The sequence below is a fragment of the Protopterus annectens genome, chromosome 5.part0, assembly GCF_019279795.1.
Source record: "Protopterus annectens isolate FY-2018-M chromosome 5.part0, PAN1.0, whole genome shotgun sequence".
Taxonomy (NCBI): domain Eukaryota; kingdom Metazoa; phylum Chordata; order Ceratodontiformes; family Protopteridae; genus Protopterus; species Protopterus annectens.
Genome location: NC_056735.1, coordinates 1,241,016,163 through 1,241,031,660, shown reverse-complemented (window position 1 = coordinate 1,241,031,660; position 15,498 = coordinate 1,241,016,163). Strand labels below are relative to the sequence as shown.

General features: G+C 35.4%; 1 protein-coding gene across 1 annotated transcript in view; it reads right to left on the bottom strand.

Moving 5' to 3' along the window:
* The window catches only part of LOC122802347 (probable ATP-dependent RNA helicase DDX60), a 196,304-nt gene extending 181,047 nt beyond the window's left edge, over positions 1-15,257 (bottom strand). The window contains exon 1 of the mRNA XM_044071984.1: positions 15,126-15,257. Coding sequence (XP_043927919.1) covers positions 15,126-15,257 — 132 coding nt within the window. The remainder of the gene's footprint in view (positions 1-15,125) is intronic.
* Positions 15,258-15,498: the final 241 nt, after the last annotated feature.

Here is a 15,498-nt window from a genome sequence, read left to right as displayed (position 1 = left end):
AATTCAATGATTCAAAAGTTCTTATGGTTTCCAAATAAGCCTAGAATTGCACTAGCTTATCATATGAGAAACTGGGATAATGGAGGTATAAGTTTGCCAAACTTGGAAATCTATTCAATTTCATCAATGATTAAAACTATTTCCCTTCTTATAGATGTTGAATACACTGAAAAATGGAAAAAAATTGAAATATTGTCAGATGATACAAATTGTAATAACAATTCTCAGAAACTAACATTGGTGAATAACTCATTTATCTGGATAGTGAAAGATTATTTCTCGGTCTATTCTTCTCACACTTTTAAATCTAACTATATGATACTTCTTTTAAAAATATTTAGAAATTATATATTTAAACTTAGTATATATAAAGATTGATTGTTTCTTCTCTTCCCCATAGCTTACACACAAGGAGTCATGTTCTCATCTGATTATGCAAAAATGTCATTACTTCAACAAAAACATTTAATATTCTGGTAGCAGATGATGACAAATGATGATTTGAAATCCATTAATTATCTAAAGGCTGAATTCAAATTTGATACATTTTTAAGGATAGACTTATAAGAAGGTAGACATTATATTTTAAATAAATTTGACTCAATGTCCACATTAACAAAAAAGTCAATACCAAAACTATTATCTTATTTGATGTCATCCATACAACAAAAATCCCCTATTAAAAATAAATTGTCACATATATAAGGCAATTAAGTCTGATTTGGATATATATTCTGATAGCCACTGGAATTATTTATCTTCAAACAATAATTATCTTCCTACAGACCAAGATAAGCTAAATATATTACAGTCTGCTATTGTGACCACATCATCGCCTAAATGGAGATTATTCACTTGGAAGTATTTGTAGAGATCATTCCTTACTCCTTATACTATAAGTGAATTTAGCAAGAAGAGTGTTATATGTTGGGGGTATAAGAAGGAAGCAAATGCTGACTGGTCTGACGTGTTTTATGATTGTGTAGATTTAAAAAATATTGGGAAGATATTAACATCGTTTTACAAGCATTTTTACTGATAACTTTGCACTTTCTAAATCTCTTGTTTTAATTAATAGACAAGTTCCTGAATGTATTAAGAAAACTAAATACCCTTTGATGTGGTCTACATTGTTGTCAGAAAACTCATTACAAGGATATGGAAATCTAATACTTCACCCTCATTTCAAGAATTTAAAAATCTTCTTATTGACGTCTGTTATTTGGAAAAGTTGACTATTAACTCATGATCTACTTGAAATGCTCTCTCTCTCTCTCTCTCTATATATATATATATATATATATATATATATATAAAATTAATTATATGAATTATTAAAAAAATTGATAATTTTGTAAACAGTTGACATATATCAATACTCAAGTTCTATATTGAGAACATCTTTGTAAATAGTTTAGCTATGTTTGACTTTTAGTTATTGTCTCTTACTCAGTTTGAAAATTGTTCATTTTCTTAGGTAATATTTGTTTATTTCTTTACTGATTCCAATAAAGCTGTTTAAAAAAATAAACTAAAAATGACTGACTGGCTAACAAAAAGATCTGCTAATAGACATCTATCAGAATAAATATTAATAAATATATACCTTTCAACAAAGGCTGCTTTTCATATCAAAGAAATACTTCATTGGGTTTGTGTGTCAAAAATAAATCATAATATGAATAAACATGTGTATAGATATACAACTGAAAACCTAAGTAGGATGAAAAACATAAAAAATAATTGCTAAGCTGGAAATACAAAGATAAATGTTAAAAATGAATAAAAATAAAGTACTAAGGCCATGGGGATTTGTTAAAGTGTGGCATCTAAGAAAATACTTAGTTTGAGTGTGCAAGAGTGCACTCGAGTAACTTCAACCTTTAAAACAGAGAAAGAAAAAGACTAGGCCCATGCACATTGTATGCACCATCAAATGTTCACTGCCTAAAAGGAAAAAATGTAATAAAAGTGTTCATTTTAAAATCAAAAGTAGCATTTAATATGAAGCCATCAAAAATGCTTAATGTATACATGAGCCACCCCTATAACATTGTAAGTTAGTGCTAAAAGAGGTAAAAAGTGTTTGATATTTGTTTTTAAACACAATATAAGCAATAACAGCAATATATATATATATATATATATATATATATATATATATATATATACATAAAAAAGTTATATTTTTATTGAGTGGCATCACGTGTGTGTGTGTGTGTGTGTGTGTGTGTGTGTGTGTGTGTGTGTGTGTGTGTGTTTGTGTGCTTACTATATACATATTTACATTATTTACAATTATTTCAGGATTAGAAATGAGTATATTAGAGGGTCAACTCAGCTTGGATGGTTATGAGTAAAAGCCAGAGAGGACATGTGCTGAGGAGGGATGCTAGCTATATTGGGAGAAGGATACCCGGGGAAGGATGCAAAGGATGTAGCTGCCAAGTAAGAAGAAAAGAGGAAGGCCTAAGATAAGGTTTATGGATGCGGTGACTGAGGACATGCAGTTGGTTAGTGTGACACAGCAAGATGCAGATGACAGGAAGAAATGGAAACAGATGATCCAGTGTGGCAACCCGTAATGGGAGTAACCCAAAGAAAAAGAAGACAATTATTTACACTTTTAACAATGTCACTTAAAGTTATATTAACATACACTTCCCACACCCTTCCTCCACAACCAAAAATGGATATTCTTCAAACTTTCTGCTAATATCCATTTCCATTGAACTTAGTGTCATGTAATCTTTCAGTCCGTAATGTCCATACAACAAAAAATATTATTCTATCAATTTTCTTCATGTCTTCTTTTTTTTCTTTTCACTCAATCATGTCCATATTTAGTTGTTCAATTTTTGTAAAACCGTCCAACATTTTGTTTTTATATAATTCTTCCTATAATTTATTCACCCTCAAATAATTCAAAAACATATGTTCTGTTGTTTCATATTCACCACAATTAACACACATTCTATTTTGTTTCCTTTTATTAGACATAGTTGCCTTAACAAGCAAATTACCTATATATAACCTCCATAAAATCTTTACATTCATATACCATCTTATACCATTTATATCTCATTGTTATTGCTTTCTTTTTTATATTTAAGTGTTTCCAAGGATCAACCAAATAGTACATTCTGATAAGTACCATTCTTTTCTGTTCCTTTCATTATTGTTCACTTTTAATTTCACTAATATAATTTTATTTTGATATATATCTTTTTACATCTTCATTCATAACATTTTTGAGCCCTTTCCTTATTTTCATTGTTTCCTAGAAATATTTATAATTATGGTATGTAATAAGCTCTGTCAAATTCTTAGTTTTATTAGAATAACCTTTCAAAGCTCTATATAAATTCAATTATGCTCCATAGACAACTGGATTTATTAATCCTGATCCTCCTAGCTCTTCATTTATGTACACTACTCCCCTCTTGACTGGGTTCAGTCTTGACCCCCCCCCCATATAAAGAAAATAAGTAGACATTTTTTTTCATATTGTGTTGGTAACATATAGGTGTTAGCTATATATGTTATTTTACCTAACAGGATATAATTTATCAAATGTAATTTCTTCCTGTATGATAATCTAAATATTTTCTAGAAAGTACATATATCCTTTATTTCTTGAAACACCTTTTCTCACTGCTTATTCTTGTAAATGTTTGCTCCAAATACTATTCCTATACATCTATTGTTTCTTCATTAAATGTTGTTTCCTATATTTCCCTTATATTTAAAGCCTTTACTTTTTTCTTTATTTATATCTAAATCAATCATCTTCAATGACTTGTTTAATTTTTCATTTATTTCTTTCATCCATTCTTTATTTCTAGTGATTAATATGATATCATCTGCATTTGTATACATTATAGGTAATTGCAATTCTGCAGTTCTCTCATATCCTGCAATGTCGTTTTATTAATCTTGCTCACTATAACATTCATGCCCTTAACCCATTAAGCTGTCTACTTAATAGATTAGGTCATGGCTATAATTTGGCTCCCAGAAAACAACAAAGTGTAAAGACATCTCATCTTCTTTTTGTAGATGATTTAAAACTTTATACATCATCAGATGAAAAACTGAAAGTACAACTGCAAGTGGTCAAAACTTTATCAGATGATATAGGAATGTCAGTTGGTCTTGATAAATGTGCAAAAGCAACATTTAAAGCAGGAAAGCTGCAGCACACAGAAAACATAAATTTGGGACAGGAATGTGAAATAAAAAAACTTGAGCAATAGGGAGTGTAAAATTATTTGGGAACTGATAAAGGATCAGCAATAAAACATGAACAAATGTGAATAAAACTCAGTAAGGAATATTTTAGAAGGCTTAAATTAATACTAAAAACAGCACTGTTATCTAGGAACAAAGTCCAAGCTTTAAACCAATTTGCCCTTCCTGTCCTAACATACAGTTTTGGAGTGAATGACTGGCCTCAAAAGGTGGTGGATAGTTTGGACAGGAAAACAAGAAGGATCATGCTAAGCAAATGATTTGTAAATATTAGTGCATACCAAGACTATATATTCCCAATTCTGAAGGAGGTACGGGCCTCCTCAAAATTTATTACATGTATAGATCTGAGATAGTGGGACTGCATACATATCTGCTGATTTCACAAGACCCAAATGTAGTGAATGTTTTGAAACATGAGGAGAACAAGTCTAAGATGACTTCCCTGCTTAGTTTAGCAGAAGCATATCCCTATCAAGCAGGAATGGAAATCAAACCAGAAGTAGATAAAAATCAGGTAGCAACTGAATGTGCTAAATATAAAAGAAATAATATAAAGTGAAGGATCAGATAAGATGGCAAGAAATGTGGAAAATGCATAAATATAGTTCCAAATACAGAAAACTGTTGGAACAACCTCATGTTGCTCAGGATCGAATGCAGAAATGGTAAAGGAGACGTGAATTTAAACCAAAAGATGAAAGGTTAATGCTGGTGGCCTGAGATAGTGGACTACGTACAAGTTGGTTTGGAAAGTCCATTGAACATGTGGGAGAAACAGACAAATGTAGGTTTTGTAAAACAGAACTGGAAACAGTTGCACATTGACTACACTAATGGCAGAAGGACTTTATACTGAAAGGCATAATAATGCAACAAGACTGCTGCATTGGGGATTGTGCAAACATTACAATATTGAAGGAACTGAAAACCACTGGAAACATAAGCCACACAGTATCATAGAAAAAGATGAAGTTTATATCACATGGGATCATCCACTACCAACATTTGCAAAAAGTAGATGCAAGATAACCAGATATAGTAGTCCATAAAAAGAAGACAAAATTAGCATTGATTATTGAAATTGCTACACCTACTGACAACAGTGTCTTACGTACAGAGAGATACAAAGTCACAAGTACCAGGACTTTTAGGCAGAAATGACGGCAATGTGGAACAAAGATACTCAAACAGTTCCAGTAGTAGTAGTAGGAATAATGAGTCTTATAAAAAAGAATTTACAATCATACCTAAATGGATTTAACTCCATATGAATTGCAGAAGGAATCACACTGGCCACATTGTGGTTGCTGTGAAGACCACTTCTGGCTAATATCAAAGACTGAAACTGTATTAATTTCATGAACTTTAATCATACTTTGACTTAGGAATAAGGTCCATTGCTGTCATGGTATTAGAAGCCCAAAACACTTGGAGAAATTAAAAAGGGTGAAAACATAATGCTGGTAGCTGGACATCCTTGTCTTATTCCACATTCTATTTTTATTTTTTCAGTTATCTATCCATTTATGTTTATTTTAACATTAGTCCTTTCATATGCTGATTTAATCACCTGCATTGTTTTCATACTTATAGTATATGTATCTAAAATTTCCCATACAGAATCATACTGTATCTTATTAAATGCCTTACTTAGATCTGCTATCATGATCTTTGCTTCTACTTTTCAGTTTATAGTATTATCTATTACTTGTTTTACTATCCATAATAGATCTTGATTTCCTTTTCCCTTTCTACCAAATACTGTTTGATCAAATAACTTATCCATTTTATTTGTTAATCTTTTTATTAATCTCATAAATATTTTACAGTCTGTGTTATTTAGTGGCATAGTTCTTTATATCATCCTATTCTCCTTTGTTCCATAAGAATATTATTACTTTGGTACATATTTCTTCATCTACTATTCCCAACTCCAAGCATTCATTGAATACTTCTACAAATATTACTTTTTGCCAGATTGCCATTTCATTTTATATATATATATATATATATATATATATAGTCAGTGTTTGCTGAATTTTGTTATTTGCTAGTAATTACAGGTGTGGGGGTAGCCACATTCTTTGATTTCCTGTCCTTGCCTATTTAAGTAGTACAGTATGTGAAATATTTTCTGCTTAAATCCTTAGCTTTGGCCGGCTAAGAACTTACTGTATTCAACTGGACGTATAAGAGAATTTAAGTACCTTCATCTGCACTTTTTTTTTCAAAAAAATACAGTATTTAAATTGATTTTAACTGTGTGTTGCAGGAATATTAACTGAACTGGAAGTTAGTCAGTGTTTGCTGCATTTTGTTATTTGCTGGTAATTACAGGTGTGGGGGTAGCCACATTCTTTGATTTCCTGTCCTTGCCTATTTAAGTGGTACAGTGTGAAATATTTTCTGCTTAAAAACCTCAGCTTTGGCCGGCTAAGAACTTGCTGTATTCAACTGGACATATAAGAGAATTTAAGTACCTTTATCTGCACTTTTTTCAAACAAATACAGTATTTAAATTGATTTTAACTGTGTGTTGCAGGAATATTAACTGAACTGGAAGTTTTGACTCTGCTCTTCAGTTAGTCCCACCCACCCTCCCTGTTTTTGTTTTGGTGTTAATCTTAGTGGCCTTGAAACTGCCCACCCCTCTTGTAAATTTGTGTTTGGATACTCCTTTTGGGCCCATCTCATTTGCTCACTCAACTGAGTGCAGTGAGATCATATTCTGATTTCAGGCACTCCTACTGTGCACAAAGAGAGCATCTGGGAAACAGAAAAAAAATTAAGCTTGTTTCCTGCCTTTCCTGTTAAGTGGTATAGACTATTTGTAGGCTTCTGACCCCCCCAAGCCCTTCTGTGTTGGAGGGAAGCCTTATAGCTTAGTTTTTTTTTCTTATAACTAGTCAGTTTTCTAGTTTCAGCACTCAAATCTGTTTCTTTGATCTCAGCACTTGTTCAGAAAAAAAAAAATTTCATCTGCTTTTACTGTACTTGTGTTTCTACCTACTTTATTTTACTTTTGCATCATCTTAAAAGTACTCAATTGTATTTATTACTGCTTGGTGTAACTCATTCTAAGCCTTTTGGTTTAAACACTTGGGCTTCGGACCAGTAGTTTTGCACTGAGAGGGTTTGTGGTCTGCACTATAGTGGCAGAACAAGTAGCTTACATCCTTCTAGGTTGGGAACTGCTGATTAAGGGCTCAGTGTCTGTTATTCTAAAAGTGTATTAATTCTGGTTTAAGCACTTGGGCTTTCAGTCCAGTTATTTTACATTAAGAGGGTTCATGGTCTACACTCTTGTGGGAGGAGACGCTGGACTCTGCCCTTCTGAGCTGGGAATTTCTGGTTAAAGGCTTATAGTGCATGCATATCTGAACTGCTTCTTACTGAAGTTGGTGGGCCTTGTTTGCTGTGGCATAGACTGGATTTGGGCCTGCTGGATCTAGCTTTGATTGTGTAGCTTGAGGACTAATCCAGGCATTCTCTAAAGTATTCAATTGTATTTATTACTGCTTGGTAGTAACTTGATTAAAGTGTAGCTATCATTCTAAGTCTTTTGGATTAAGCACTTGGGCTTCAGACCAGTTGTTTTACATTAGGAAGGTTTGTGGCATGCACTGTGGTGGCAGGACAGGTAGCTTTCATCCTTCTAAGTTGGGAACTGCTGATTGAGAGTCCAGTGTCTGTTATTCTTAAAGTGTATTAGTTCTGGTTTAAGCACTTAGGCTTCAGGCAGTTATTTTACATTAAGAAGGTTCATGGTCTGCACTCTTGTGGGAGAAGAGGCTGGACTCTGCCCTTCTGAGCTGAGAATTTCTGGCTAAAGGTTTATAGTGCCTGCATATTTGAACTGTATCTTACTGAAAATGGTACACCTTGTTTGCTGTAGCATAGACTAGATCCAGGCCTGCTGAATCTAGCTTTGTTTATATGCTTGTTGTTTGTTTGCTTGTTATTTCCCTGGAACGCTAATTCCACCTAATACGTGGCTTCTCAGCGCTTCTGTGGATCACTAGTGATATCTGCACTGCTTACTGTACTTATTTCCTTGTTTCACTTGAAAGAAAGTTACTGTTTGTCGTTTTTGCATTTAAGTTACCTGGCACTTGCTCGCTAAAGCAAATCAGCATTAAAAATTAAAAGCACTACACCCTCACTCCCCACTGGCCCTTGTTTTCAATTATTAAGGAATTCCCAATATTATTCTAGGATGTCCAAAGGTCAGTTGTCAATCTCCTCTCCTGTCCAGCTGGTGAATCTGGGAATCTTGAGGCAATGTTATAACTGCCTCATGTACAAAGACAACCCTCTCCTCCTCCCAACAAATTTCAACACATGTGAGAGATGCAACCATATAGCCAAACTGGAGGCTAAGCTCTCTCAACTCAGTACTGGCATAACCAGTCAGGAGGAGAAGGAAACCACACTCACTACAATTCCAGTCTCACATAGACCTACCACGACAGCAAACCAAACACATAATCTCACAAAAACATACTTGGAGGCTCTAAATAAAGATCTGCCTAAGCAGCAGAGACCTCCAAAGCAGACACCCAAGCAACCGCTACCCCAAAACAAAACACGTGCAACACATATCTCACAAAGCCAGTGGGCCGAACAGTCACAGCCCTTAAGACTAAACAACACACCTGATACACTTGTAATAGGTGACTCTATCATCAGGCACACTGACGTCCCACTCACCAGACTGAACAAGGAGAAGGTCACAGTGAGCAGCCTGTCGGGCGCTAGGATCCGCCACATAACACAAGCACTCAGGTCACTCCAAGGCAAGTACAAATATGACTCAGTCATTGTCAATGCTGGTGTGAATGACCTGAGACGTACCTCCTTGGACTACATGAAAAGAGACATAAAAAAGCTCTCTGAGCATGTAGCCCAGGCCGGTATGACCCTGACCTTGAGTAGCATCTTACCCTCACCAGGAATTATGCCACAATATGAAGACAAGATGATCAATTTCAACAATTGGCTTAAGTACTGGTGTCAGTCAAAGGGGATCCAATGCCTGTCAGCTTGGGATAATATGCTCGACAAGCCACGATGCTTTCCTAGGGACGGCTTGCACCTGTCACCCCTGGGCTTTTGGATATTGGCAAAGGCTCTTGCTACCCCCATAGTGCCTTTTTTAGGCAAGGCTCAAAAGACAAACCCACCTCCATAGGTATCAGAAGGGATAAGAAACTAAGAGTAATGCTACTCAATGCCAGAAGTCTAAACCTCAAGATGCACGCACTCGAAACTCTCCTTCGCATGGAGAACATCGATATCTGCGCAGTAACAGAAACCTGGTTCAGGGCTCCCGAGAGCACTCCAGCACTACCAGGTTATACCTCATATCATGCTTTTCGGCCCCAAAACTTGGACCAAACCAGAAAAGGAGGGGGAGTATCGATATTCATCAAAGATACCCACACTTCCAGGTTGGTGGCAAAGCACGAAGCATCAGAGACTATCCATGTGCAACTAACAGTTGGTAAAACTGCCTTACAGTTTATAGCCTGCTACAGACCACCCTCCCAAACCCAGGAACCCCACTCGGCCTTTCTGAGAACACTGGAAAATATGAAGGTCTCTCCAAACACAATTATATTGGGCGACTTCAACTACCCAAACATAGACTGGGAGCATTACTCTAGCTCCAACACCCTAGCCCAAAGGTTCCTAGAATTTATAAACTCAAATGCTATGGAACAACTTGTTACCACTCCTACAAGAGGGAAAACATACTGAACCTGATCATCACCAACATGGGGACTCTATGCTCCAGACCAGAAGTGTATCCCTCACTGGTAAGATCAGACCATAAACCAATCTCACTGGATATTCACATCCCGACCCCACCCCCTGCCCAGAAAACCACAGTAAAAAACTTCTCTAAAGCAAATTTCACACTCCTCAAAACCAAGGTGGAATCCTTCAAAGTCCCCAGGCCTGTGGAAAATACGGCCCAGACCGCAGAATCCTTTATAAACGCATTCTATGAACACCTTCAGGAATGCATGGACCATGCGATCCCAAATAAAACCAAGACCCAATCCTCCAAAGGCAAATGTCCTGTCTGGTGGACCCCAGCCATAAAAAAACTATACAATAGAAGGAGGAAGCTACTAAATGATAGAGCAAAATCCCAAAAAGGGAAGGCGTCACTGATCAGTATTAGCAAAAAACTACGGGCACTCATAAATTGTCTAAGGCCAGCTTTGAGAGAAAAATTGCACAGGACACTAAGGATAATCACAAGGCTTTCTTTAGTTATGTTAGGAACCTGGGTGGTAATTCCCAGATATGCTCAGAATTAGTCCAAAATGACAAAAAATACACTGAACCCACAGACATTGCCAACATCCTAGCTGACAGGTTCAGCGCAAACTCCCCCCCTCCCCACCAAAAGGGCAAATATCTATCCCAGCAGAGCGCTTCCCTCCTGACATCTCAGATGCTCAGGTAAGAGCCGCCCTCTACAAAGCAAAAAACACAGCATCAATGGGACCAGACGGTGTCCTGGGCTGCGTCCTACATGAACTCCAAGAAGAGCTAAACTCAAACATAAAACTACTGTTCAATCTCAGCCTTACTACAGGATATGTGCCCAAAGAGTGGCGTACAGCAACAGTGGTCCCTCTCCATAAAGGTGGTGCCTCAACGGATCCTGGAAACTATCGCCCCATAAGCCTGACTAGCTTGGTCTGCAAAGCTATGGAAAGGATCATCATGGACCGCATAAATAAAGATATTGGGGACCTACAGACACTGGATACTACCCAGTTTGGCTTTGTTAAGGGCATATCCTGCCTCTTAAACCTGGTTGATTTCTTTGAAACAGTCACCAAGGCCATTGACAAGGGGAAGGTGGTCCACACAGCCTACCTGGACCTCGCAAAAGCGTTCGATACAATACCCCACTCGGGCATTATAGATAAGCTCACCAGCTTAAATATAAACCCCTATGTCACTAGATGGATTGCAAACTGGCTCAAGGACAGAACCCACATAGTTAGAATTGCTGGAGCCATGTCAGATTCCAAACCAGTTACAAGTGGTGTCCCACAAGGCTCAGTCCTGGGACCTCTCTTGTTCGGTATATATTTCTCGGAGGTACAGGCCAACATGGAAGGACTATGGCTGACCAAGTTCGCAGATGACTGCAAACTGGGTGCCATAATCAACTCTCCAGCCAACACAAGCATCCTCCAAAAGGGCCTCATAGAAACAGACAACTTGTGCCAGAGCCATGGCCTCAAGCTAAATGCCAAAAAGTGTATAGTCATCCCCTTTGGCAAAAACAAAGTGCCCACAAATTGCCACATAGGTGGTAATCCATTATGTACAGAAGAAGTAATTAGGGACCTGGGGACCCAAGTTGATAGCAATCTCTTGACAACCACATGGCCAAAGTGGTTAGCAAAACATTCTATATAGCCCACCTAATCATGAAGGGATTCACATCTAGATCAGGGGAGGTCATCGTGCCTCTTTACTCATGCCTCATCAGGCCCATAATTGAGTACAATGCCCCTTTTGGGATGTACCTTACCAGACATCTGCAGCAACTGGAAAGACCCCAAAAGTACCTCACCAAGAGGATCAAAGGGCTCAAACAGATGCCACATGCTGCCCGGTTAAAGAAACTCCAGCTCTACTCAGTGGCATACCGCCTGTTCAGAGGCGATCTGTGCCTGACGTATAAAGCCATGTCCAACCTGGAATTAATGGACATGCTGCACCTCAGAAAATCCAAATCCCATCGAGCTACGCACTGAAGAGACTTGAACCTCAGCACTGAAATAAATAAATGCTGGAGGGACAGATTCATAACCCAGAGGCTCCCTTCACTCTGGAATAAAATCCCAGTCCAGGTTAGGCAGAGTCCCTCATTGACTCTCTTCAAGAGGAATCTTGATGAGTGGATGGGAGATCGTAGGTTTACCCTGGGTATCACTTCTGTGTCACTGTTAGACAGAGGCACAGTATACTAACCTCGAAAAAGGGCATAGCAAAATAAATTTAAAATGGGTGGTGAAAGCCAAACACATTCTGGCTAGGCTTATAAATGCCCTAGGGCAGATAGCAGATAGCCTAGTATGAACCTATGAACCTATATATATATATATATATATATATATATATATATATATATATATATATATATATATATATATATATATATATATATATATATATATATATATATATATATATATATAGTACTCAATACCTTCCAATCCTGTCGCTTTTTTCAAGTTAATGTCCTTTAATACTTCATTTAGCTCTTTCAGGCTTATTTTTTGTTCCAAACTTTTATTATCTTCTTTAACTAATCTCTTAACTTCATACTTTTATTTTTGTTTTGTTTCTTTTTTAATAAATGATTGTCTTATGTATTCTTTAATAATTCCATCTTTAACCTTTAACTCACATTACTTTTTTATGTTTTTTTCACTAACTTGTTTAAATAATGCACTACGTCTATTCTTCCTTGTAAACAATATTTTTGCTTATATAGTAAATTCTTAATCCTTACTTAATTAATTTCATATATTTATTTTTCTTTTTCATAAAAAAGGTCTTTCTTTGTATATCAATTCTTGAAAATCATCTTGACTTAATGTTTTATATTTTACTTTTTCTTTTTGTTTCACTTATTCTCCATACCTTCTAAAACATTTTTATATTTTTCCTTCAGACATATCCACCAACTTGTCAAACTTTCATAGAACATTTTCATGTTTATGTTGTCTTTCCATAACTTAGTTATTTCTTTCCTTCCATTTTGTTTTAACTCTTTTTCATTCAAACTTATAATTTTTATTCATACTATTTTTATATATTGTTCTTTCTCATGTACTTTTATCCATATCACTATATGGTCTGAAAATCCTGTCTTTTTTATCATTTTCTGTAAGATTTTTAAACTGTCTGATACTAAAAAATAATTGATTTCAGTTTTAATCTCCCTTCTTCTACAAGTCCAATATACATATTGCCCCACATATGTATGTATGTATATATATATATATATATATATATATATATATATATATATATATATAGACACACACACATTACATATATATATATATATATATATATATATATATATATATATATATATATATAAAATCTGCCATGTTTCATTATTTCATTTACTATTTTGATATCACTACTATTTTTCTTACTTGTTCTTAAATTACAGTTAAAGACTTCTACTAGTATTATATACATATCATCACAAACATAGTTAAGGATCTTTTTAAACATATCTCTCTTTCTTTCTTTGTGACAAATTATTATATAGCAATAATTCTGCACACATCTGTCATCCATCTTCCATCTAATACTGTAATTCACCCTAATTCAGCTATAGTAACATTGAATATTTTTATACTTTTTGACATAGTATACATATTCTTGAACAAGTTCACATCATAGGTTCATCCCATAACTTTTCTGTGTGTACCCTTTCTTTCTTTATTGATAATCCATTATCCTCTAAATAATAATATGAGCATTTATTACGACACACCATTCTAAGATTCCTATTCTTCTCTTAACATTTTTCATTCTATTAACATTTAAAGACACTGTCTTCATCTTTTAACAGGAGTTAATATGATATGTTTCTCATCCTTTACCTTTTTTTGCTTTCTTTTGTGATTATACTTTTATGTATTCTTTTTATTTCTTTCACTCTTTCCCTATAGAAGTTTTCTTTCCTCTCACTACCTTCCAGTTCACATATTTTTCTTCACTTGTGTCCATTGACACTTCTTTCCTTTCTTTCTCCCCTTCTTTTGTATTTATTTCCATTTCATTCTGCCCTTATTTTTTTTTTGCATGATCTGCTTTTTGTATATCTTCTTTTTCTATACTTTTTTACATATTCTTCACATTCTAACTGTGCATGTCCAATGTTACCACATGTCTTACATTTCAAAGCAAGTTTTTTGCTTCATGTCCTGTTTTACCAGATATGAAACATTTTTGTTTGTCACATTCACTAACTAAATGATTATCTTTTCCACAGAAATAAGTTTAAGCTCTGTATATTTCACAAAACTTCTATTACCATTCACATTAATAACACTAAGAATGTATAGCACATTGTCATTTTTCATTCTTAATATAACCCCATATTCCCATCCCACAGTCCATAAACCTTTTTCATCATAAATTTTTGTTGTGTCCATAACATCTTCACAGAAATTCAATAATTGTTTTTCTAAGTCTTTTGCCTCAATTTCAGTTGTAAACTGAATCACGAGTCTCTTTTTTGTTTCTCTATGGAAAGACTGCACCACATAATCGGATTTTCATTCTTTTTTTGTTCATATCTTTCCAGAAAATTTTCCATAGTCTGACCACTCTCAAATAGTATATCACAAAATATTTCCTTATTAATAAGAATGAAGGCTCTTACCTCTTTAGCTAGAACACCCAAAGGTGCAATCAGCAAGTCCTACACTTCATACCTGTCAAGTCCTTTTTCTTTTTTAGTGCTAATTTGTACAGTAAACTTTTTCTTTGCTTCCTTCATCTCTTTGGCCCTTCTTTCTCCCTCCTTCACTGTTTGTGCATATGATCTGTTTGCTGTTGTTTTCTTGATTTCCTCTTCTTGATGTATTTTTCCATTATGTCATGCCAGGAAGCTGCTACGTCACTTTCTGGTTTACTCTGATTAATGAGGTCTCTTAAATAACTATCCAGCAGCCCTCCAGACTGAAGGGTTGTAATACTATATTCCTGCTGGTTTCTCATTTCACTATTGAACAATTTAATCTGAAACAGTCCAATCCATCCCTGCTACTGCTGCACTCTCCAGTTCATTTCTTCCACTCCATTACCTCCTTTTCCTCCGGAACAAATAAATCTTCCACCTCCACTTCATTTACTTGATTTTGCGATACCAGCTCTACAATCTCCTTACTCAGTATTTCATTTTTAGTTGCTTTTTCAACTTGACTATCACTCACCATTCCTCCTGTTTCTCCAGGCTACCTATGTGCCTGGAATGGAAACAGGAAGTAAGATGCACAACACTCAAATGCAATCCTCTATGCCAAAGGGTAGGGGAAGCTCCTTGATTCTCTGGCCAAATTTCATCTAGTAGTATAAACACCATTTTGGGTCTCCCCTAAAATGAGGCCACTAGCCTAGTGGATCTAAAATGGTCAACAAAGGAAAAATAAATAAAATATACTAGATTCCCCAAGATTG